Here is a 19,819-nt window from a genome sequence, read left to right on the forward strand (position 1 = left end):
ATCTTGTTTTTTTTTTTAAAGATTTATTATATGTAAGTACGCTGTAGCTGTTTAGACACACCAGAAGAGGGCGTCGGATCTCATTACAGATGGTTGTGAGCCACCATGTGGTTGCTGGGATTTGAACTCAGAACCTCTGGAAGAGCAGTCAGTGCTCTTAACCACTGAGCCATCTCACCAGCCCAGTGGTTGTCTTAAAGGGACTTCCTCAGGTAGTGTTTACTGGATACTTGAGTATCCAATTTGATATGCTCTGTGTGTGTGTGTGTGTGTGTGTGTGTATGTCTGTCTCTGTGTGTCTGTGTGTGCCTCTCTCTCTCATACTTAATAGTCATTCGTTTCAAAACCAAAATTGTGCCTACTGTAGACCATCCTTTGAATTGTACAAAACAGCTGTTGATATTTGTATATTCACTTCAGAAAAAAAAGTCTTGACTTCTTTCCCACCCATTAATTTAATTACATGGTTCTTCAAACTGTTTTCTGAGTCATCTACATTTTGGGTAGTGACTCCATGCTAGATATTTCCAGTTATTTCCTCTCATTCTTTATAGTTTCTTTCTTTCTTTCTTTCTTTCTTTCTTTCTTTCTTTCTTTCTTTCTTTCTTTCTTTCTTTCTTTCTCTCTCTCTCTCTCTCTCTCTCTATCTCTCTCTTTCTTTCTTTCTTTCTTTCTTTCTTTCTTTCTTTCTTTCTTTCTTTCTTTCTTTCTTTCTTTCTTTCTTTCTTTCTTTTGCCATTTCCTTTGCTATGCAGAACTTTGTTAATGTTGTTAATATGATGTAATGTGTGTGAGTTAGTTAATTTTCTGGTTGTTGTGACAAAATCTTGTGCTTGAGGAAGGGTTTATTTCAGCTCATGACTTTGGGGAATATGGCCGATCTTGGTAGAGGGAAGGCCGGCAGCCGGGGTGCAAGGCAGCTGATCACAAGGCATCCACACTCCGGAAGCAGAGAGGGTAGAGCACTGGTGCTGAGCGCAGTGTTTTTAGCCAGGCTGAGGTGCCGTCCACTAGAGGGCGCTGCACACATTGAGACTGGGTCTACCCTCTTCAGACAAAGCTCGCTAAGAATATCCTCAGAGAGAAACCTCTGGACTGTCTCCTTGGTGATGCTAAATCGAATCCCATTAACAACAACACTTAATTGTCACATCCTACTTGTTTGGGGGCTCTTTGTTGCTTGTGGTCATTGCCAAGGCCAGTATCAACGTGCTGGGTTTGTCTGTTTAAATATGTTTGCTTATAGGAGTCTTAGCGTCAAGCCTACACGAGATCCTGTCTCAGTGAAAAGCTGTTGCTGTACCTCCAGTTTTAAGAAGAGTGTTTGGTCCACAGTGAATACCCAGTCCACATTCATGGTGAAACAAGGAAGATTGCTGTCCACGCTGAGTAGTGTGAATCAGGTGTTGCAAAAGGAAGGCGTACTGACTCATGATAGGGCCTTGCATTAATAAAAATGTCAGGAGGACGTCTTGAGGTAAAATTAAGTGTAATTTACATTACTGCATGGACTTCATGTTGTTGAAAACCAGCGATCTATGTGTTGTTAGTAGTTTCTGTGATATCATGTTTATGCAACACCTAGGAGGAAACAGAAACTTTGCTTTCTGAGTTCATGTCTCTATTTTAAATAATTCTTATTTTAACCGTGTGTTCATGCATGTGCATGCATGTGCTCACATTTACATGTAGATGTTCACAGAGGCCAGCAGAGAGAGGACATCAGATCCCCTAGAGCTGGAACTTGGGAGCTACCTGACACAGCTACTGGGAACCAACTCAGGTCCTCTGGAGTGTCAGCACACGATGCCTATATATATGAGTGTATATGTATATGTATATACATATATGTGCACACATATATACAATACATATATAACATATGTATATATATATGAGTGTACATGTATATGTGTATGTATATATGTATATATATGTGTGTGTGTGTATATATATATGTATACATATATATATACACACATATAGTTTTTTTATAGTTTGGTTTTGGTTTGGTTTTTCGAGACAGGGTTTCTCTGTGTAGCCCTGGCTGTCCTAGAACTCATTCTGTAGACCAGGCCGACCTTGAACTTAGAGATCTGTCTGCCTCTGCCTCCCAAGTGATTGAGATTCAAGGCGTGCACCACTACTGCCTGGCTTTTTATTTCTATTTTTATTAATTTATTATGTGTGTGTGTGTGTGTCCATGTGTCCCATAGCTCACACGTGGAATTCAGAGGACTATTTGTGGGAGTCGGTTGTTTCCTTTCACAATGTGGGACCCAGTGAACAAACTCGGGTTACTAGGCTTGGCGGCAAGCACCGTTGCCTGCTGAGCCACGTCGCCAGCCCTGCTTCAAAATTTTTGTCATGATGATTGGATCTGGGGCCTATGAAGCCAGGGGAGTTCAGACTCAGAGCTACAGCTACAGCCTTGCATTGTCTCCGATTACCTGCTTCTCCTCCTAAAACAAGATGACTTGGGGTGGAGGACTTTCTTTGTTGAGCTGATTAGTGCTGGGGATGTAGATCCTTACCTGGGATACATACGGCCCTGACTTTGCCTCTCAGCATTGAAAATAAGGGGGTGGTGGGGGAGGGGTTAGAATTCACATATGTTACAATTTTTCTAATCCAAAGGGTGTAACTTAGTAACTTCGGCACATTCACAAATATATGCCGACTTCAATACCAATTCCAAAAAGCTTAAATCACACGCCCTCCCCTCCCCCCCATAACCTAAATATTTAAGTATAATAAGCACTTCCTCTTTTCTTTTGCCCCACTACCAACTAGTAATTGCTTTCAGCTTTTTCTGGGTTTGCTGTAAGGGTGTGTGTTTTCATCAGGATCTTGGTAGGTAGCTCAGGCTGGCACTGAACTCTTTATTCAGCCCAATCTGGCCAGAACTTGCAACCCTCTTCTTTGGCTTCCCAGGATTTATACCAGGGCTACAAGCATTCTGCAGCAGTCACAGCTAAGCGTCTTACACAGATGGGACCACATACTATGTGGCCGTATGTATCTCTTCTTTCACAGCCCGTCCCTTTGGCTGAGTCAGCCTGTAAGGGCTGAGGAGCCTCTGAAGCCATCTCTCTGGCCTTTCTCTGTTTTTGAGATTCTCAAACTGCGCTTGGTGTCTGGTCGTTATCCCCTTGTATTGATCATATACTACTGTGTGTACACACCAAGTTTGATTTACCCATTCATAGTCATATTTGGGTCGATTCACTCTTATACATATACTCAAGGCAGAAAGTGAACGGCTTTTCACGTGTAAGCCCTCTTGCACTTTAGTACCTTAGTTTCTCTTTTCAGGCTGAACAGTGACACCTAACGGGGAACTCCCTTTACATCACCGGACTGCTCTACTCTGAAGCCACGGGCGGATGTGCACACATTCGCACTGCAGAGGGGCGAGAGAAGCACGTTAGAATGGGGGTGTCCCGGTCACTAATTCACCCCGGACTCACTCACCCCGGACTCACCCCGGACATTCTCGCCCGCAAATCCGGAGGGGCGGGGAAATGCGACCAATCCACGAATGTGTTGGGAAAGCGGCGCTCCGCAGTGGTTGATAAAGGATGATGGCATAGCCGCCACCCAATCCGCAAGCGAAGGTCTGGGCTAGCGTCAGCTGGTGAAACCACCTGACCCGAGCCTGGAGCCGGAAGCTACCTATCCGGTAGTCTGCTTTCCCCGCACCGACGGCGGCGATGGTGAGTGAGGACGCATGCGCGGGCGTGCACGCCTGGGGTTCCGCGTCCCTGTTCCCCAAGCTTCGGTTGCCCCCTTATGGCTTGCATTCCACTGTCACCTTCAGTGCACCCTGGGACCGAAAGGGAACAGAGACGGGAGGGAAGCGACAGGGAGGGCTGGAGAAGGAAGGCTCCGCTACCGGGTGTTCTGCGGCTGGGGAGTAGTCTAGATGGCACAAGGGGCGGGGCATAAGGGAACTGGAGTGAAAAGGGCCGTGGGGAGGGGTTGTGGGGCCAGGAAGGCCTTCTGGGCCACCTACGTGACAAGTGGAAGAGCTCAGGGGTCCAGTAGTAACCGTGAATAGACACTTAGTGTTACAAGCCATTATGAGGGTCTGGAAGGCTCGTACCCAGGATGGAGATAGGTTTGCAAGGCTGTCAACGCTTCTCACCCCTTGCCTTTCTGCCCACTAGACTTCCGCACTGACCCAAGGGCTGGAGCGAATCCCAGACCAGGTTGGCTACCTGGTGCTGAGCGAAGGTGCAGTGCTGGCGGTGCGTTGTGGGAAGGCAAGGCGTGGGGTGGAGGGTGTGTGTGTGTGCGTGCGGGAGGGGGGCGTCCTTTGGGGACACACAGTCCAGAAATCCCTTCAAATATTTCCAAGTTGTCTATTTTGTCTTCTCTGTGGTTCTCTGCTTGCCGTATCGTAAGCTTTATGTAGTGTTTGGATATATGGTATAAAAGCTTATTACAAAAAGGTTGGGGGTGTAGCTCAGTCAGGAGAGTGAGTTGCCCAGCACACACAAAGCCTTCCGTTCAATCCCCAATACTGCATAAAACCAAACATAGGTGCACATAATCTGGATGTAGTCCCAGCACTTGGAAGGGGGTTTGACCACATATCAAAATCAGTCGCAACCTGGATGACATGTAACCCACTCTCTAAAAGCAAACAACAACAACAAAAAAAAACTTTACCAAAGTCATACAATTAGTTACAGATACTTGTGGTATGTTTTTGTTATATCCTTAAAACTCACGTAGGGGGCACATACGGGGCACATACGGGTACCACAGTGGGTGAGAGTCCGAGGACACCCTTCGGGAGTTCCCCTTCTGCCTTGTGGGTCCCGAGGATGGAACTCAGGTCATTAGCCATTGAGGCACTTTTATGCTCTGATCCATTTTGCCTGCCCCTAGAATTTTGAGGAGTGGGGATAGGAGTGGGGGGAAAACTTCTCTAGAGGCAGAGAATTGAGCTGAGCTGCAGGGCAGAAGCCTGAACGAGGAAAAGGCCCCTCGGGGCTTCGGGCGAGGTATACTTGCCTGAGTGTGGCAGCGCCTGAGCTGGCTGTGGTTTTGTGTTGAAACAGTTCGAAGAGGAAGGATGCTGTGGTAAGACTCTGATACTGAACTTGCTGCCGCTAGCTTCAACTTTGGACAAATCTTGATGGTTACTTAAAGCGTTTTTAGGACATAAGCTGACTCAGAGATGGGTAGCATGGCTGTCCCAGGAGAGCCATCTGAGTAGGAGACTGGACTGGTGGCAATGAGGAGCAAGAACATTTAAGCATTTTAGCTTACGTCTGTGGTGTCTGCACAGGTGTGTGCCCATGCATGTGCTGAGGCCAGTGTAGGGCAGTAGCGACCCACTGTCAGCACTCCCTGCCTTAGTCCTTAAGGCCGGGTCTCTCACTGACCCTGGAGCTAGACTGGCAGCCCTGAACAAGCCTTAGCAATCAACATGCCTGCACACGCACAGTGCTGGGATTCTGGGTATGAGTGTGGCCATGCCTGGCTGGGGACTTGAACTCAGGTCCACTTGCTTATACAACAAGCACTCTTATCCACTGAGCTGTCTGTCTCCACAGCTCAGAGATCACATCTTAGAGGTATTAATATGTGTTGGTGATAACTAGGTAAAGTACTTCTGCATGCACTCTATCTGCCTTTCCAAGGTACTCTGAACAGGGAAAACCAGAAAAATACCATGGTACCTGAACAAGTAACACATCAAGTAAGGAGGCTGAGCAAGGAGGTAGCTGAGGGGACTCTTGATGGCCTGACTGGAGACACTGAGTGAAATGGACTGATAGCAGTTGGAGGTCATTTATTATGTAGGCACTGTTATAATGTTCTCATTGTTTTCTCGTGAAACTTTCACAAGTGCAGAATACAGGTCCAATGTACAGATGGAGAAACTGAGAGCGCAAGGAACTAAGTCTAGTAAAGGATCCATTTAGAAGCAGTGGGAAGATGAAGTTGAAACAGTTTGTTCTACTGTCTAGAGGAAGTCTGGACTGCTGTCTTCTCTTTTGCCTAAGGAGTAGCCAGAGGGAAAACTTTAAAGACAAAGTGGGTGTTTCTGCTTCATAGCCTACAGACAGGACAAGTGGGAAGACTGGAGAACAGGTGGAACCTTCAAAGACTGAGCAGTTAGCTCAGTGGTAGAATCCTGTGAGGGGCTGGGGCATGGGTCAGTAGTAGAACAGTGCCCAGGAGTCTCCTGCTGGGGACGTGGCTCAGTGGTAGAGCCCCTGCCTAGAATCCCCCAGGGAGGGACTGGGGCGTGGCTCAGTAGTAGAGCCCCTGCCTAGGAGTCTTGCACTGAGGGGCTGGGGACCCTGATAGATCACTTGATGATCATACCCTAGGTTTTGAGCCGCTGCATGGCTGTCAGAATTGCAAATGAAGCCTGGTATTTTAGAATGAGAAACAAGATGGCACAAGGGAAGACAGCACCATCACAAAGGGGTTATAGGTGGGATTCTTCTGAAGTGGGTGATTTGGGCCTACAGGGAGACCATAACAAGTGTAGGAGGCAGAGTCCTGTGCCTTGGATTTGTTCTAACGCCGGCCTCTTTCTTTGCTCCTATCCTTCATCCACATGCAGTCATCCGGGGACCTGGAGAATGATGAGCAGGCAGCCAGTGCCATCTCAGAGCTGGTCAGCACAGCCTGTGGCTTCCGGCTGCACCATGGCACGAATATCCCTTTCAAACGCCTGTCTGGTGAGCCTGCCTTTGGTGGGGGGCTTCTTTTAGCGGCCTCTCTGCTCAGGGAAGGAATTTCTGGCTCCATTCCACTGACTCCCAGTTTCTCCTGGAGCCTCTGGTTCAACTCCTGCTTTCATCCTAGGTACCTCTAGGATGAGTGCGGAGCAGTAAGGACAGGAAGGGGTCGCTTTGTCCCATCCCAGCCAATTTTGTTGTGACCCTCCGTGGTGGCCACTGCACCCACTAACCCTTGCTCCCTTCCCTCTCCAGTGGTCTTTGGTGAACACACGCTGCTGGTGACTGTGTCAGGACAGAGGGTCTTTGTGGTGAAGAGGCAGAACCATGGTCGGGAACCGATTGACGTCTGAGCTGTAAGAGGCACTGGCTGGAGAAGAGGCCTGCCTTTGGAGCCTGTGGCGGGGCACACCATCTTCTGCTGTCCTTGCTGGAGCTGGGCTTGTGCTCATTACCTCCTTCCTGACCCGCACCTGGGGCACGAGGCTTAGTGACGTCTACGCTAAGGGACAAGGGGAACTATGACTTGGCGGATCCCCTTTCTTTCCTTCTGCGTAATAAACACTAGTCTAACCCTTCCAGGGCTCAGGATGTGTGCACAGAATGGTTTGTGTTGGTGGGGGTGAGGTTATGCCTTGTGCCTATCATCAGCCTAGGGAGATAAAACTGACAACTGGAGACAGGTGTAGTGGTGCACATCTGGAAGTAAAACTAGGAACCAAGAGAAGCCTATATACATACACAGGAAGGCAACTGTTGGCATACTGAAGGCCATCTCTCCTGTGATCAACACATAGACAAACTCATACTCCCTCCCAAACAGCTTTTAATTGTTTTACTTCAGCTGGAAGATGTAGTCGGAGAATAAGTTACAGGAACAGACAAAAACAGAAAACAAGAATAGAGAACGTAAAGTGCTTCAGGCTGCCAACGTAAACATTAAGGGGCAGAAAGAGGCCACCTAGCTATGTCCCCAACCCCTGAGACAGAGTCATGGTCCTGGGTCCCTTTACCACTACCACCCTCTAATCTCAGCCCTGTGGGTGGGTGCAAGGGAATTTCAGCGGCAGAGAGGCTTGAACACGAGAGAGAGGATTCTCTGTAAACTCGGGACAGTGAAGGGTGAGGCGAGGGGGCTCCTGCAGCCCTTGCCCTGCGGGGTGGGGCCAGCCCTCCCCTGCCCCCCAAGAACGTATGGAATACTGTTGGCTAAGCTGCTGCCACACAGTGACTTCACAGCTTCTGCCCTCGTCCCTTACCAGCAGACACAGACAGGCAGCCCTGCAAGGCCTCTCTGCACACAGTGGGAGGCGCAGCCTGGGAACAAGGGGCCCTCCAGGGCTTAGGGTTTCTGCAGTCCCGGAGCTGAGCTAGCAGACTGCTGCTACTTGACGGGCTCCACCACCAGGACTTTACACTCACGCTTGGCAATCTTGTCTAGAGAAAGCACAGCCTTGTCCGGGGGTAGGTAGAGGGGACGGCCGACGGGAGAGGCCACAGGGGGTGTGATGGCCCTGCGTTCCATCACACTGCCTGACCTGGAAGGAGACAGAGGCTGTGGGTGGCTCTGTGAGGGTACAGCAGCCCACTCAGTGGCCTGCTCCTGACCCCAGCTCCCAACTCTTGGTCAGACAGATACCAGGCCTGGTCCCTTACCTCATGAGGTGGCTGCGGGAAGGCTGTTGGTGGGAGAAAGACTGAGAACGGCCCAGGCTGGCCTGGTGCCTCTCCACCAGGTCCCGGACAGCAGGACTGCTGGGGCTGCTCTTCCGGGACAGGGGCCGGGCCTCAGGCGGAGGGTGGGCCACGCTGGCAGTGAACTGAAGCTTCAGTTTCATGTGTTGGCTCAGCTGGGTGGGAAGACGCAGACCTCAGACCCAGGCTGGAATGGGCTTCTACCTCCCCTGTGCCCAGCCTTCTAGCGCAACCTAAGGTGCTTCCCCTCTAGAAGCAAGAAGCCCTAACCATTCCACCCACCACTGGGCCCACCTCGAAGAGCCCCGTCCTCAGGGCCTGGAAGGCCACGCTGAAGGTGAGTGCGCTGCCCTTCCGGGAGAAGCCGAGGTTATTGAGGGGTGTGTGACAGACGATGGAGTCTAGGGCTGCCTGCATGGCCCGGCGCTCCTCCTCACACAGCTGCTTTCCTGGGGGCAGGAACACATGCCCATGAGCACTGCACAGCTTTCGTCAGCTCCCAGGGGCGGGGGAAGGGGAGGGGGGGTAATTCGCAAAGTGCTCTGCAGAGTAAACTGAGTAAATGTTATCTTTTGCTGAGGGTTACAGACAACGGTGGTTAATGCTGGGTGCTGTGGTCTGTTCTGACCCAGGTGTCTGTTAACTCGGTTAATAGGCATAACAAGCCATGAGGTGTTACTTAGTTTTAGAGAGGATAGAGGCTCAGAGAGATGAAGTAACTTAACCAAGGTCACAGAGCTAGTAAGTGTGTGTGTGTGTGTGTGTGTGTGTGCGCGCGCGCGCGTGTGCGCGTGCGCGTGCTGTGTCCTTGTACCAGGAAGCATAGGGCCAGTGTCTCTGCCCACCTTGACTCTTCATCCGTGACCTTGGATGACTAGCTAGGTACACAGGAGAGCCATCCAGGTACTGCAAGTGACCCACTGAGGTGGGGCTGGCACGACTTGGGAGCTGTCCTCACTGTCCTGCCTCTTCCTTGCCCTGTCCCTCCCAGGGGATAAGGACTCAAGCCTGGCAGCTGACCCACCAGCCTGTGCGTGTTCCGGGGTCCACACAAGCCTCACAGCAAGGAAGTCTTGGAGGTTGTTGAGCAGCGTGTAGGTGACAGTGAAACGCTCGCAGGTCCGAACAGGGGACTCACAAGAAGCAGTCATCACAAAGCAAGGGCGGTCTAGGCGGACACTGGGCAGGCTAGGAGCAGTGAGAGAGGAGGCTGGGTGGATGTGTTAGGCAGAGGCGAGCAGGACGGCGCCTGCTGGGTCTCCCACATACTCACCGGTAGTGGGTGTAGATGCTCTGGGTGAAGGGCAGCTTTGGGGTGGACCACTGAACCACGGCAATCAAGGGCACTTCAAGACCCTGCAGATGGGACAAGGGGAGACTTTGGATGTTCCGAGGCTCATGGCCTTTCTCGTCCGTTGTGTTTTCTTTGAGCCTAGCCTGCTCTCCAACTCCTTACATAGCTGGGGATGACCTTGAACTTCTGAGCCTCCTGCTACCTCCCAAGTGCTAGATCCCAGGCACATGCCACTATGTCGGGTTTATACAATGCTGAGGGTAGAACCCAGGACTCTGTGCTCGCTAAGCAAGCACTCTACCAACCGGACAGTTCCCACCACTTCTGTGAACACACCAGCTCACCTCCTTGGCCCCAGGAGGGGGGTGCTCACCCCCTCTCAGCTGGAACAGGAAGTTGTGCTCCTCCAGGGCACTAAGTGGACAGGGGAAGTAACCGGAGGTACCAGGAAGCCGACAGAAGGAGCCCATGGAGACTTCCCCAGACTGGTGACTAGTTCAGGAGAAAAGGGAGGCAGGGCATGAGCTTGCCACGTCCCATCTCTGTCCCCACCACGCCACAGCCCTGCCGACCCTCCCAGAACCTCACCAGACATTGTCCACCAGCAACACAGAGCCATCAGGCATGACAGGCAGATAACTGGCGTTGAAGTTGGGGAGGATTCGAATATCCCAGATGGAGATCTCTTCCTGGGAAGAGCTATTGAGCACTGTGCGGGGAACAAGCTCAGCTCAGGGTAGTGGGAATCCTCCTGCCCCAACTCCACCTTTACCCAGCATTCTGGACCCATTCCCTTGCTGCCAGTCAAGCCTTGAGCCAGCAGATGCGCTCACCCTTGAGCATAGTCAAGTGTTTTCCAGCCACAGTGAACTGCCGGCATTTCAGAACTGGAGGAGGCAGCAGTGTCAGTAGGGTGCTCACTGCAGAGACAGGGAGAATGAGGCAGGAAGTCAGACCTCCGCATCCCAAATCTTCCCTTCCGATGTGGCCCCCTCTAATCTACTCTTCTCCAATCTCCAGCTTTCCCCCCTCTCCCCCACCTTGGGCCTTGAAGGCGCTCTGTTCTCCACGGAAAGTCTCCCCAGGAGATCGAGTCTGTAGCAAGCGTAGGTAGCCTTGATCTCTGACTTCTGGTGCCTCGAACTCCCGCTTCCACACGGTCACTACAATCTAGGTACAGGAGCCATCGGACCGTGATCACGAGGAATGGTAGATGGGTCTTAAAATGTCATCTGAATTCTAGGGCGACAGCTTCCGCTCCGTCATGTCATCCTACCTTGGCCTTGGGTGTCCCCGGGGGCAGTCTATCCAGTGAAACGGTGAGTGGGAAGATGACCTCATCTGTGGACACAATCGGTTCTTCCACAGGCAGCTAGGGGTTATGAAAGGGGTGAAGATGTCAGGGAAGTGTCAAAGATGCAGGATCCTTTAACATCCCCTCAAGACAGGGCAAGACTTTTTATGTCCACCCCTCAATATCGTCTGCCTCCTGTCTTGGGTCCCTCTGCAAGGCAGGACAATGCTGTCATTTGCCTCTTACATCGGGTCCCTAAGGAATCCATGCTCCAAACTGCCTCTCTTGCTTCCAGCAAACCTCCCCCCCCCTCAGCCCTTGTCACCCAGAGATCCTCACCGTGGTCGCTCCCCCTGAGGTAGCAGGGCCCTGGCCGTGGGTGAGAAGGGGGCTGCAGCCTCGAAACAACCCCCCGCCCCCCGGGTCCCCTCCCCCCGGGGGGTCAGCATCCTGGTCGCCGGCGCTGCCGCACCCTGGCAGCGCTCCTCCGGCGCTGACCGAGGCCAGGGCGGCCAGGGCGGTCGCCAGCTCCGTCCAGGCCCCTCGGGATGCCAAGCCCCCGCCGCCCCCACCGCCAGGCCCCGCGCCGCCGCGGCAGCGCAGCACCAGCAGGAAGCGGACTGTCTCCCCCAGGTACAGATGGTTGCGCCGGGGCAGCGCCCGGTACCGGCCCGGGTCCCCGGCCAGCTCGGCGCGTGGCGGCAGCGGCACGGCCGGGAAGTACATCGAGTAGTCGCATTGGGACTCCATTGGGTGGGGAGGGCAACGCGACCCGAGACCAGGCCGGCAGGGAGCCACGGGACCGGCGGGAGCTCGGCCGGCGAGTCCCGACACCGGAGGACCGCGGCTCCGCCCCGCAGGCAGCGGGACACACCAGCCTGGCCCGGAAACCACAGAAACGAACCCGGAACCTAGACCCAGCGGTGCCGGAACAGCAGTGCGGAGCTGAATGGCTGGAGAGAAAGCGGAAGCGGAAGGAAGGGGGCGTGGCCTCCGAGGCTGCTTGGATGGGTCGAGGGGTACGTGCAGCCTGCCGAGGAACCTTTAAGGAGTGTAGACCGGCTTTCTTCCCTGACTTTCTCTTTCTGTTCCCTCTCTCTCACGCTCCTTTCCTTTTATGACAGTGTTTCCCGTAGCCCAAGCTCCCTAAGCTGATCGAACTCAAACTTTCGATCCCTTTGCCTGCATTCTCCGGAACGCTGGCATCACAGGTATGTGCCATCAGGTCTGACTTAGGCAGGGCTGGGCGTTGAGCCCAGGGCTTCATGAATGGTAGACAAGCATTCTGCAAAATGAGCTACAGCACTGTCTTATTTCTGGATTTTTTTTTGTTGTTGTTATTGGTGGTGTATGTGTGTATGTTACACACATTCAGGAATGCCTTAGCCTCAAGCCTCATGCTACCCAGTCGTTTTACCAACGCTGTATCCCCAGCCTTGAGGAATCATTGGAAAGAAAAGAAAAAGACCCCTTCCTAGCCTAATTTCTGTCCAATAAAAGATTCTCCATCTCTTATCCTTTTAGATCCTTACATAAAACAAAAAACTGGGGGGGCGGGGGCAGGAGAGATGGCTTTTTGGTTAAGAGCCCTTGCTGTCCTTGCAGAAGACCAGGGTTTGCGTCCCCACACCCACATGGTGGCTCACAGTAATTGGTAACTCCAGGTTCCAGGAGATCTGTGGGCACCAAGCACGCATGTGGTGCACACACAGGCAAAACACTCATACACATAAAATAAAATAAATCTAATAAGTTTTTTTTAAAAAAATAAGTAAACGTTTCATAGCATTTATTCATCCAACAATTATTTTTACAGTGATATCAACACAGCTCCATAACAAATATTTCGTAGAGAAATGGACATATATATATCATGCCCCAAACTTTCTCTGTGTCACTCTGATCTTCTGTCCCTTGGGGGGGGGGGCGGAGGGAGAGGGAGGCTTTGGGGAGCTGCTACATGAATCTGTCTTGAGGCTCAAAAGTGGCAAAGTTAGGGTTTGGGAGAGGAAACAGATGTTGCTGGGATTTCTAGAGGCAGTTCAAACAACACCAGTTTCACCTTAGAGCAAACTTCCTGTTCCTTCCGAGGGAAATACAGATTCATCTAGAGGTCCTCCACCCGTTGTATGTGTCCTAATTTGTAGTCTGATACCTATGGGAGCAGTAGCCTTGAGGTCTTGAGAGGTGAGGAGATTGTAGGAGGAAACTGCTTAGCATCCAGTTTATCTTTATACTGTAGCTCCGGGGTGGCCAAGCGTTGGCATTCCTCTTGGTCTTTCTGGCTTAGTCCATTCTGAAGCGCATAGCCCAATACCTTAGCTGAACCAAACTGTAAAGGGCGGAGCCTTACATCAGCGATGTATTTGGGGTCTAAAGCCTCACCTCCCATCAGGCAACGCTTAGCCAGAGCCTCTCTTCGAGCCCGGAGCTCGGCTACAGCACGTTGCAGTCGACTCTGGCCGTACTGTTCTATCCGTGCCCACAGACTACGGTTGAAGTGGGTATAAAGAGCCCAATCTAGGTTATTCCAGGCTCGGGCCTGGTGGGTTAGCCGCTGATCTTCACCTGTCACCACAGTCTTATTGGCAGTCCTGAGAGTACTCTGTTCTCTTCCAGCCTGGGCATTGTGCATGAAGCCCACCACATCATCCAGACTCCAGCACAGGGCATCTGCCAGCAGAACCAATGACTCATCAAAGTACTCAGCTACCATGACCAGGTCAAAGACTGAGTCCAACCAGGCCAGACCCCACTGGATAAAAGATGAGGGCCCCAAATCTGAGGAGGCAAGGCTGGCTGGCTGCTTGTAACTATCAGCAGCTGTGGTAATAGGTCGGAAGAGAGTTCCAGGGCTAGCAACGGAGGGTACAATATGTAGCCGGAGGGATTTGGGGTCTCTGGGCAGCTGGGGACTCATCCTCATGTCCTTTGTCTCTGGGGGAGAGGGCAAACCAAAGTCGAACCAGAGTAAGTTACGTGCGTAGTGGTTGCCCCGGGCCCCAGGTCTGTAGAAGGCTCGAGGATTGGACAGGAAGGCGGCCAAAGATGGTGCCTTTCGGAAAGCCGAGGAAACTGATTTGTAATAGGAGAAGGCAGATCGGGCTAGAGCCGCTGGGTCTCGGACGATGGAAAAGAAGAAGCTGTCGGAAGGCATGACCTGAAGTACCTGCAGAGGAAAGAAAGAGAGGAGGAGCTTGACTGAAGAGAACGGGAGAACAAGATGAGGCTCTGATGAGCCCTCAGGAGCTGCTCTCCACCCTCTGCTTCCCCTACCGCTGCAAGACCTGGGGGAAATTATGTAACACCTCTGAAATTCAGTCGGCCCAGTCTGCAAAAGGAAAGTAGTCAGAGGTTCCCAGGTGATTGAGAATACTAGAGATAACAGCTAGGTAGAAATCTGGAACACAGCTCATATCAGTGATTAATTTCCTTTTTGTCTTTATGGTTGGTTGGGAAAAGCTCTCAAACCTGGGGCTGGGGAGATGGCTCAGGCAAGAAAGTGTGTGCCACACAACCGTGAGAACGCACGTTTATATTCCCAGGACACACATAAAAGCCAGATAACAGTGGTGCTCACCTATACACCCAGTGCTGAGGAGGCAGAGATCTGTAGAACCCTGGGTGCTGACTGGCCCACACTCAAAAGTCTCTAAGAACCAAACTTCATGTTCACTTCTGCAACAAGCGTCTGTCTGTTTTCAGTGTGTGTGTGTGGGTGTGTGTGTTTGTGTGTGTGTACACACTTGTGCATGTGAGCTCAGAGAACCTCATTCGTCAGGCATTATCTACCTTCATTTTCAAGATAGGATCTTTCACTGGCCTGGAACTTATCAACTAGGTCAGCTAGTCAGAGCCCCAGGGACCTCTCCTCAGGGCTGGGGACACAAGAGCCTGCTACTATGCCTAGCTTTTTTACGAGGCTTCTGGGGATCAAAATCAGGCCCTGATGTTTGCCTGGGAAACATTTCACTCATGTCCCCAGCCTTGCCGCCTTTGGATATAGAGTCACGCACAGCACACCATGATCTTGAGCTCTGGCCTCAGCCACCTGAACATCGCAATTACAGACAGGCACCAGCATGGCTGGCACAGAAACCTGTTAAATGCCTTTTCTGGGACACTCTTGGTCACAGCTTCAAGACAGCAGCTGGCCTTGAGGCTCCTCAGGATGGAAGGAGGGAGATACCCGTGGTAACTCTGTGCTCTCAGGCCAGTCCTAGGCGGCTGCAGCGCAAGGCACTTCTGGAACTCCTGAGGAACTTGGAGAACAAAAGACACTCCTGAAGTAGGGCAGGGGTTGGGGAAGGGTGCTGGAAAACCGGTAGGGCTAAAGTCTGGGGTGTTATGTCTTTATTTCTCAGTCAGTACTTTAACAGTCAGACTGGCTTGGGCTGTAGCGTAGTCGTTGCGGACTGATTAGCAGGATATATTAGGAAGCTTTCTGCTCTGATGACTTTTATCATGGAACCTAACATTTCCCTCTCACAGCATTCTTTGGTGATAAGCCTGTCCTGAAGGAAGTTTGAAGAATTACCATCCTGGGGTGGGCAGATGGCTCAGTGGTTAGGACCTTTTACACTGCACTTATGAGAACTGGTATTCAGATCCCAGCACCCATGTAATGAGCCAGGTATCTCTGCAAATGCCTACCTCCAGTGGCAGCAGAGAGCCCGAGAACCTAGCCTAGGTTCAGGAGGCGCCCTGCCTTAAAGGAATAGGCAGAGAATAACAGTGAGAACCCTGACTACTCCAAGCCTCATATGTGCACAGGCGCATGCCCACACACACACACACACACACACATATACACGCTAAATCTTGAGATGAAGAAAACAGTTTGGATGAATCTCCAACATGCCAATAGGAACCTAATTAGGGCTTAAGGTGTTATGTGCATCTGGAAACTGAACAGATGACATTTCATAGATGATTTAAGAGTGGGGATTTACAACAGAACAGACTAAAAATTGCTGAGAAGAAAAAAAATATTATTAAGGAACTATGATTGGCTGGAGAGATGGCTTAGTGGTTAAGAGCACCGACTGCTCTTCCAGAGGTCCTGAGTTCAATTCCCAGCAACCATATGGTGGCTCACAACCATCTGTGATGAGATCTGACACCCTCTTCAGGTGTGTCTGGAGGCAACTACAGTGTACTTACATATAATAAATAGATAAATGAGTCTTTAAAAAAAAAAGTGAGGACTTGAGTGTGGATCCCCATGACCCACTAAATAAAGTTGACTTGTGCCTCTGTAACCACCAGTGGTGAGATGAGAGGTAAAGACACTCGACCCCCCCTCCCCCCAGAATTCCCAGACTGGCTAGTCTGGAGTACAAAGTCAACTGCACAAAAGGACCCCGTTTCAAATGAAGTAAAAGGTGAAAACCAGCAGTGTGGACCTCTACACACACACACACACCACACATGCCTGTATCACAGGAACGCACACAAACGTCCTACACATGGAAGATTTTTTTTAAGTACCTTTCCTTAACTTTTTTTTTTCATTTTCTTCATTAATATGTGCATGCCCAGAGGGCAGAGTCTTTGAACTTTTTTTTTTTTTTTTTTTTTTTTTTTTTTTTTTTTTTAAGTAGACTGTCTCTGGCATCCAAAATAACTTCCCAGTTCTACCATTTGTTACTTGTATGACTTTGGCCTTTCACTGCTGTTATTAGAACTTTGATTTCTGCCGGGCAGTGGTGGCGCATGTCTTTAGTCCCAACACTTGGGAGGCAGAGGCAAGTGGATTTCTTGAGTTCAGGCCAGCCTGGTCTACAGAGTAAATTCCAGGACAGCCAGAGCTATACAGAGAAACCCCCGTCTCGAAAAAAACCTTTCATTTCTTATCAATAAAAAAGTCTGGATCAATATGTCTGGAAGAATGTGGAAGTGCCTGGAACGTAGGAAGTCGTCAGTCGTGGTGACGTGAAGATCCTCTCCCTAACCATAGGGATCCTTGTCATTATCCCAAATTTGACAGTTGCCCCTCGATGTTTCAACAGTGGCCTCCTGCTGCCTCCAACATCACCCTCACAATCCTTAGCTGTCTCCTGCTCTGCCTTCAACAAGGGTGTGCTGGGTATGGTGTAATCTCGAGGAAAGAGGACAGCCGAGAATTTAAGGAAAGCCCAGGGTACAAAGCAGGAGCCTATTTCAAAATAAAGTGTTTGGGCAGTTGGCTATTCTCTTCACTGCAGTACTCGCCTGATACACACATATATATTTTGTGATGGTTTGCTTCCACTAAGCATGCCCAATCTGAGCTAGGGATATAGGTCAGTGGGAAAGTGCCTGGGTAGAATGTGTGGGAGAGCCCTGGGTTCAATTCCCGGTATTTTACTACAAGCAAACCAAAGAAAAATCACCAAGAATGTCTGATGCTTGCTGGACATTGTGGTTCATGCCTATGATTCTAGCACTCTGAGAAACTGATAGAGAAGTATGGCTTTAAGTTCTAGGACATTCTGGGCTTATGATGGTGACATTTAAAAAAAAAAAATTCCCCCTAAAGAATGTCCGAACTAGAGAACTAGCTCACTTTGTAGAGAGCTTCCTAGCATGCACAACGTGCTGAGTCCCATCCCCTGCGTAAACTGATAGTGGGGGTGCATACCTGTACCTAGCACTCAGGAGACAGAGGCAGGAGCATCAGGACTTTAAGATCATCCTCAGTTACCTAGTAGGTTTGAAGCTATGTGACTCAAGTCTGAACTACTTGAGTTACATACAAGCACAGGCAGAAGGGGACAGACAGACAGACACACACACACAAAAGCATAAGAATTGACTCACTCAAAACCCCCTCCGATATTTCCTTCCTTGCCCACCACATCAATCTTTGTCTGTTCTCCTTCCAAGTGATTACAGTGGGAGCGACCACACCCAGTGCTGGTGTGCTTTATTTTTGTTCAGACAAGTGTTCACCAGTTTAAGCTTGTGAGAGAATGTGTTACCTCTTCTATAAAGAAGTTTCCTTGGGGAGGGGGGTGGTCAAGATCTTTTTGTTGTTTGTTTATGAGACAGAGGTGGGGTCGTGCAGCTCAGCCAGGCCTTCAACTATTTTTTTTTTTTTAAGACAAGGTGTTTTGTATTCTAGATTGACTTTGAACTGACTGTGTAGCTGAGGCTGGCCTTGAACTCTTGATCCTTCTGCCCTCCTGAGTGATGGGATTAAAAGTGTGTACCACCACACTTGGTTTATGTAGTGCTAAGAATTGAGCCCAGGGCTTTCTGCATGCTAGACAAGAACTCTTTCAACTGTGCTGTATCCCTAGTCTGACCTCCAGTTGCCTCCTGCCTCAACCTCTCCAGTTCTGGGATTCTAAATGTCCAACAAGTCTGTATTCTGTTGCGAGCTTAACACAGAGTCTCAAATGTGGCGCTTGCACATAACCACAGCACTAGGAAGATGGAGACAGGATCCTAGGGGCTCACTGGCCAGTCAGTCTAGTTGAATGAAGGAAGTTCCAGGTTCACTGAGAGACTCTGTCAAAAACTAAGATGAAGAGTGACTGAGAAACATGTGGGAGTGACCTCTGACCTCCACAGGCACACACAAGTCTTAGTACCCTCCACACACAAATCTTACTAGAGAGAAGACTCTGGCTCCCAACGCTATACCTGCCCCAGAGAAAGGACATTTGTAGAAAGAACAATAGGAGACCTCACCTTTATGCCCCAGGGTCCAACTTATATGTAAACTCTCACACCAAGGCATGGAATCCCTCTCTCGTGGATCTTGGCCAAAAGCCTGAGGAGATCTCTTTCCTAGTCTACCCTCACTGTACCTCCTCACCTCTTTCAGGTTGAATCTCATGTGATGACAGAGGATATGGAAAGGCTTCTGGGTATCCGAACTCTGGGGATGGTAGCCTTTGACCTTAGAAGCCTGGAAAAGCTTTGGATAGCCAAACTGGTAGTGGGCAGGCAGGGCAAAACGTAGCCCCTGCTGGTCCCCATAGCGATGAAGGAGATTGAGCACAGAGCTGCTCCCAGATTTGTGTGTCTTCAAGAACACAAGTCGTTGTCGGGGTAGGCAAGACTTAACAGTTGGTCCCAGTAAAGGGATCCAGGACTGTCGGAGCTGCAGTCCAGGGAGCCTGGAAAAAAGATAGGGAGGGAAATGTCCTGCCCCTTAGCATGATGTGGAGCAGCAGGTGGGTCCTTGTAATCAGTAGACAATAGGAACACCCACCCCTGCCCCCAAGGATTTACCCCCTAGGGTAGATCACATCCCCAGGTAGGATCAAGAAAGAGTAGGATGGGGGGGGATATTATAGTCAGAGAGGTAGGACAGAATAGGAACTCACCTCCTCTGGAATGATCCCCCCAAGAACTGGAGGCCAAATCCAATGGTCATGAAGACTCCCAGAGCCACCCCCAGGCTCCGAGGCCTCCAGAGCCTCATGGTCCTGGCAGGAGACAGAGGGCCCATGTGTCACAAGGCAAGTGACATTAAACGGGGACAGAGCCAGGGCCAAGAGCCATGGGTGGCAGAGAGAGATGGAGGTGGCCGTACAGCCGGTGGAAGGCACCTGTAGAGATCAGGGGATCATTCCCCAGGCCTCCTTGCAGCCCTGGTTGAGTCTGCCCCCTGAGTTAGCAGATTTTTGCCTCTGTCAGCGTCTAGAAGGGAAATGACAGGGAAGGAGAGGAGTCTAAGGAGCTTTTCTGAGACCTGAGGGAGGGATGGGGAGTAGCCTTGTGTGTGTGTGTGTGTGTGTGTGTGTGTGTGTGTGTGCTCTTTATACCAGACCCTTGTCTTTATTTTGTTTTTTTGTACATGGGACCCTTATAAATAACCTGGCATCTATTCCTTCT

The 19,819-nt window shown here is 50.5% G+C and overlaps 3 protein-coding genes across 4 annotated transcripts; 1 reads left to right on the top strand and 2 right to left on the bottom strand.

The window, feature by feature from the left end:
- Positions 1 to 3,607: 3,607 nt before the first annotated feature.
- Positions 3,608 to 7,295, top strand: Lamtor4 (late endosomal/lysosomal adaptor, MAPK and MTOR activator 4). Of its 2 annotated transcripts, XM_052167937.1 has the most exons (4): positions 3,608 to 3,716; positions 4,170 to 4,250; positions 6,590 to 6,707; positions 6,963 to 7,295. In XM_052167937.1, exons 1-4 carry the CDS (start codon positions 3,714 to 3,716, stop codon positions 7,058 to 7,060), a joined length of 300 nt encoding a protein of 99 aa, XP_052023897.1. In that variant the 5' UTR covers positions 3,608 to 3,713; the 3' UTR covers positions 7,061 to 7,295. The 2 variants fall into 2 exon arrangements, with proteins under 2 accessions (XP_052023897.1, XP_052023898.1); XM_052167938.1 differs by lacking the exon at positions 4,170 to 4,250 and having other exon boundaries at positions 3,657 to 3,716.
- Positions 7,296 to 7,515: 220 nt separating this feature from the next.
- Trappc14 (trafficking protein particle complex subunit 14) lies at positions 7,516 to 11,948 on the bottom strand. The gene is made up of 11 exons (XM_052167936.1): positions 11,330 to 11,948; positions 10,973 to 11,068; positions 10,737 to 10,866; positions 10,530 to 10,616; positions 10,285 to 10,405; positions 10,041 to 10,188; positions 9,676 to 9,758; positions 9,427 to 9,590; positions 8,697 to 8,851; positions 8,364 to 8,557; positions 7,516 to 8,245 (listed from the first exon to the last, which is right to left on the bottom strand). The coding sequence occupies exons 1-11, from the start codon at positions 11,738 to 11,740 to the stop codon at positions 8,092 to 8,094; spliced, it is 1,743 nt and encodes a 580-aa protein (XP_052023896.1). The 5' UTR covers positions 11,741 to 11,948; the 3' UTR covers positions 7,516 to 8,091.
- Positions 11,949 to 12,828: 880 nt separating this feature from the next.
- Positions 12,829 to 19,617, bottom strand: Gal3st4 (galactose-3-O-sulfotransferase 4). Its single transcript, XM_052167939.1, has 3 exons — positions 19,309 to 19,617; positions 18,795 to 19,098; positions 12,829 to 14,159 (listed from the first exon to the last, which is right to left on the bottom strand). Exons 1-3 carry the CDS (start codon positions 19,431 to 19,433, stop codon positions 13,146 to 13,148), a joined length of 1,443 nt encoding a protein of 480 aa, XP_052023899.1. The 5' UTR covers positions 19,434 to 19,617; the 3' UTR covers positions 12,829 to 13,145.
- Positions 19,618 to 19,819: the final 202 nt, after the last annotated feature.

This window comes from Apodemus sylvaticus, chromosome 22, assembly GCF_947179515.1.
Source record: "Apodemus sylvaticus chromosome 22, mApoSyl1.1, whole genome shotgun sequence".
NCBI lineage: Eukaryota > Metazoa > Chordata > Mammalia > Rodentia > Muridae > Apodemus > Apodemus sylvaticus.

Bases quoted from the DNA above. Each gene is read 5' to 3' on its own strand.
- Lamtor4 (XM_052167937.1), top strand. The intron at 4,251-6,589 runs GTGCGTTGTGGG...ATCCACATGCAG, and splicing joins GCGAAGGTGCAGTGCTGGCG to TCATCCGGGGACCTGGAGAA. The intron at 6,708-6,962 runs GTGAGCCTGCCT...TTCCCTCTCCAG, and splicing joins CCCTTTCAAACGCCTGTCTG to TGGTCTTTGGTGAACACACG.
- Trappc14 (XM_052167936.1), bottom strand. From the start codon at position 11,740: ATGGAGTCCCAATGCGACTACTCGATGTACTTCCCGGCCGTGCCGCTG. The intron at 10,189-10,284 runs GTGAGGTTCTGG...CTCCTGAACTAG, and splicing joins TTGCTGGTGGACAATGTCTG to TCACCAGTCTGGGGAAGTCT. The intron at 8,852-9,426 runs GTGGGTCAGCTG...TCCTGCCCCCAG, and splicing joins CCCGGAACACGCACAGGCTG to GAAAGCAGCTGTGTGAGGAG.
- Gal3st4 (XM_052167939.1), bottom strand. From the start codon at position 19,433: ATGGGCCCTCTGTCTCCTGCCAGGACCATGAGGCTCTGGAGGCCTCGG. The intron at 19,099-19,308 runs GTGAGTTCCTAT...TCTTTTTTCCAG, and splicing joins GGGGGATCATTCCAGAGGAG to GCTCCCTGGACTGCAGCTCC. The intron at 14,160-18,794 runs GTGAGGAGGTAC...TTTCCTCTGCAG, and splicing joins TGAGATTCAACCTGAAAGAG to GTACTTCAGGTCATGCCTTC.